The 3,897-nt window shown below is 33.9% G+C and overlaps 1 protein-coding gene across 1 annotated transcript; it reads left to right on the top strand.

The window, feature by feature from the left end:
• Positions 1-493: 493 nt before the first annotated feature.
• On the top strand, positions 494-1,816 carry LOC115698680 (polygalacturonase inhibitor-like). The gene has a single exon (XM_030625816.2). It carries the CDS (start codon positions 601-603, stop codon positions 1,603-1,605), a length of 1,005 nt encoding a protein of 334 aa, XP_030481676.2. The 5' UTR covers positions 494-600; the 3' UTR covers positions 1,606-1,816.
• The last annotated feature ends 2,081 nt before the right edge of the window (positions 1,817-3,897 follow it).

The raw sequence follows: 3,897 nt of genomic DNA, 5'->3' as shown, positions 1-3,897 counted from the left end.
ATGCTACAACATAGTATGCATGCAAATTTCTAAAATGATATTCTTTTCTCTTTAATAGTACGTATAACATCTCAATATTTTATCACATAACATATCCACTAAAATTTTTACTATTAGAAATGCTGTTAGCATTTCCCTTTGTATTTTCCTGTGTGTGGCAAAACCATTATAAAAATGTCCTAGAGTATTTATATTAGGTATGTAATTAGAAGTTTTTATATTATTTACAAATGAGACATAATATTAAATTGAATAGGGATATGTGATGCTTTGACAGTGACACCTTTAAGATGGGGCCATCATTTATCAAATATGCATACTTTTTTTTTTTTTTGACGCGTCAAATATGCATACTTAATAACAGAGTATCCCATATAAAAAACATGCATATAGGCTAGGCCACATATTCCATCCACATGCATTTTATCTTTTTTTTTTTTTTTGTTCTTTCTTAACAAAATATTTCCCATTATCTTAAGTTCATTTACATATTCAAATTTAGCAAGATTTTGCTACACTATAAATAGAACTATCTCAACATCTTCCAACCCACACCCTCTACCAAAAACAAAAGAGAAAAAAAAAAGTTTCAAAGACAATATGGAAGCCTCAAAGCTATTGTCAACACTCTTCCTCACTCTTATCTTCTTCTCCACCTTTTTCAAGCCTCCATTCTCAGCTGAGCGCTGCCGCCCAAAAGACAAAAAAATCCTCCTTCAAATCAAGAAAGCATTCAAAAATCCTTATACCTATACTGCTTGGGACTCAAAATCCGACTGCTGCGACTGGTACGGTGTGACATGCGATGAGAAAACTCACCAAATCACTTCCCTTTTCGCAACCGACGGCGACTTATCCGGACCCATCCCGCCCCAAGTCGCCGACCTTCCATACCTCGAAGACCTTGACTTTCACAAACAGCCTAACATCACAGGTCCAATCCCATTTGCTATTTCCAAGCTCAAAAACTTAAGGACCCTCATGATCACCAACACTGGGCTCACGGGTCCGGTCCCGGATTTCCTAGGCCAAATGAAGAACCTGGAGTTTATTTCTCTAGCGTTCAACTCCCTCACGGGGACCATCCCGAGATCCATTGGCCTCCTCCCCAAACTTGGTGGGCTCCGTCTAGACCGTAACAAGCTCACCGGGCCGATCCCGGATACGTTTGGAGACTTCAAAGGCACTGATTTCTATCTCTACCTTTCTCATAACCAACTCTCTGGTAAAATACCAGCTTCATTGGGGAGAAAGGATTTCACGTATATAGACTTATCGAGGAACAGGCTTGAAGGTGATGTCTCATTCTTATTCGGATCGGGTAAGACTATGATTCAACATGTGGACTTGTCCAGGAACTTGTTGGAGTTTGATCTTTCTAAAGTGAAGTTTCCCAAGAGCTTGACATTCTTGGATCTTAACCATAATAAGATAAAGGGTTCTATTCCGACGGGACTGACAGTGCCAGAGCTCCAACAGTTTAATGTGAGCTATAACAGATTGTGTGGGAAGATTCCTATGGGTGGAAATTTGCAGAGGTTTGATTACTCGGCTTATTTCCATAACCGGTGCTTGTGTGGAGCTCCGCTACCGAAGTGCAAGTAGCAGTAACGTAATTATAATTATATGGTTGTGTGGAAGAATTGTATCCTAATAATACTTCGTTGTGTTGTGTTGTGTGCACATCGAAGAAGAGTGCTGGTTGTTTGTCATTATTGTTAGTACTTTTGTGTCTTCTTTAATTTGTGAGATGTTAAATTGTGTTTTATTTTAAGTAATGTTACGTGAACAGTAAACTGTTCTAATATTTATTAACGTGTTGCATGCTAATTTTTTCGTTTATGATCATAGTCATATCATACTTGTTTTGTTTTCCATTCCCAAATCACCCTTCTCCAATATCAAAAGAAAAAAAAAATGTCATAATTTAAGTAGCGTTTGATAACACTTTTTTAATCAGTTTTCTGTTTTTAAAAGTAGAAAAGTGAAAATATTTTTCAAAAATATGTTTTATAAAACTGTTTTTACTTTTCAATTTTATAATTAGAAATCAAAATTTTAAAAACAAAAAAAAAATCACTTTCAATATTTTTTTAAACAGTTTTTTTTTCTTAATCAATCTTTTAGATTACGACCAGACTCGGACCCAAATCTCCTCCCCACGGCCCTGGCGCTGAACCCGGCTTTTGACTTGAACCCGAATCTGACCCCGGACCTAGACCAGACTTAAATAAATCAAAAAATAAAAATAAAAATGAACTTTACAGAACACACTTTTGTTTTCTGTTTTTAAAATTGAAAAACAAAAGTGGTTACAGAACGCATTTTTGTTTTTCAAAAATAAATTTTTTAAAAACAAAAATTTTACTTTCATTTTGTGATTAAAAAATTAAAAAACAAAAGTATTACCAAACGGCACCTTAATAAATGGCTTTTTCATTTTTTAAACTTCAAAACAATTTTTTTTTTTTTTTTACATTTTTACGGAATTCTTTACAAGAACTCTCGTTGCAACTAGCGCTGCAACCTAAATTGCAGCGGAAAATTGTATAACAACCCACATAGAAACCAGTGGAGAAATCACTTTAGAAACCCAAACCGTAAATTAAAAAAAAAAGTTAAAAAAATAATATAAGAGGTAATCCCCCTTTTAATAATGGGTATTTTTTTTAGTGAAAATTACACTAAATATGGGATTCTATACAAAAGTTTGATAAATATGGCTTTTTTAACTTTACCACCCTTGTATGGCATTTGTCCAAATTTAAAGTTTTTTATGGTATTTCTTTTGCCACTTTTTTGTAACTTTAATTTTTAAATCCCATATTTAACTAAAAAGAATCACAATCTCAATTAACCCTAAACGTTACTCTCTCTCTCTCTCTCTCTCTCTCTCTCTCTCTCTCTCTCTCTCTCTCTCTCTCTCTCTCTCTCTCTCTCTCTCTCTCTCTCTCTCTCTCTCTCTCTCTAATTGGACTAAAACCAAAGGCGCGCCACACTACTCTGTGGCTGCCTCTCTCTTTTCTTCTCTCTATCTCTCTCTGACCACTGATCAGTGCTAGCTCCGGTGACCAAATCCCTTCTAACCACTGCTACTGCCTTTTGCCCTCTTTACAAAATTTTCACTATGAAACTCACTATCAAGCAAATGATAATGTTATATTATAAGTATTTGGTGTGAGGAAGAAGAGAAGACAAGTGCTGAGTAAGTAATTGATTTTGGAAATTTATTTACATTAATCGATTCATTATACTCTTTTTTCAAACCAACACCTTTTAACTTAATTTAATACCCACCATTGTTGATTACATGCATTTTTGTTTCTAATTTATTAGGGTTAAATACCAGGTTGAAAAGGAAGAAGAGGAAGAGCTTAAGCATACACAAATTAAGGTCAACTACTCACTTTACTTCTGTATCTATTATAATAATTTTAAATTTTTGTAATTTTTATTTATCTTTAAGATAGATTTTTTGATATTGTGCTCTTGAATTTTTATTATATTTGGTTTTTATGAATAAAAAATTTTTAATTAAAAGCTTAGTTTGATCATTCATGACAAAAATGGCTAGATTTTGTAATTTGCCAAGTGAGGTTGTAGAGAAAATCATGTTGTTGGTACCTCCAAATTGTTTAGTACAGTTTAAATTGGTGAACAAGTTTTGGAATTTTTGTATTTCCACTTTCATTAACAATCCAAAATTTGTGGCCAAACACCTTCTCATGACCAAAATTCAGTCTTCTATGTCCTTACTTTATTTCAAAGAGCCTTCTCCTGGAATCATGTTGGCATTTTGCTTCTTTTTGCTGATTTTTAGTTTTTTCACATGGTTCACATGTTTGGGGGTTTGGTAATGAGATTTTAATTTACTTGCTTTACATAACTGGTTTTTAT

Source organism: Cannabis sativa, chromosome 8 (genome assembly GCF_029168945.1).
Source record: "Cannabis sativa cultivar Pink pepper isolate KNU-18-1 chromosome 8, ASM2916894v1, whole genome shotgun sequence".
NCBI lineage: Eukaryota > Viridiplantae > Streptophyta > Magnoliopsida > Rosales > Cannabaceae > Cannabis > Cannabis sativa.
The sequence above is the reverse complement of the archived record's forward strand: the minus strand, read 5'-3'. Positions and strand labels throughout refer to the sequence as shown.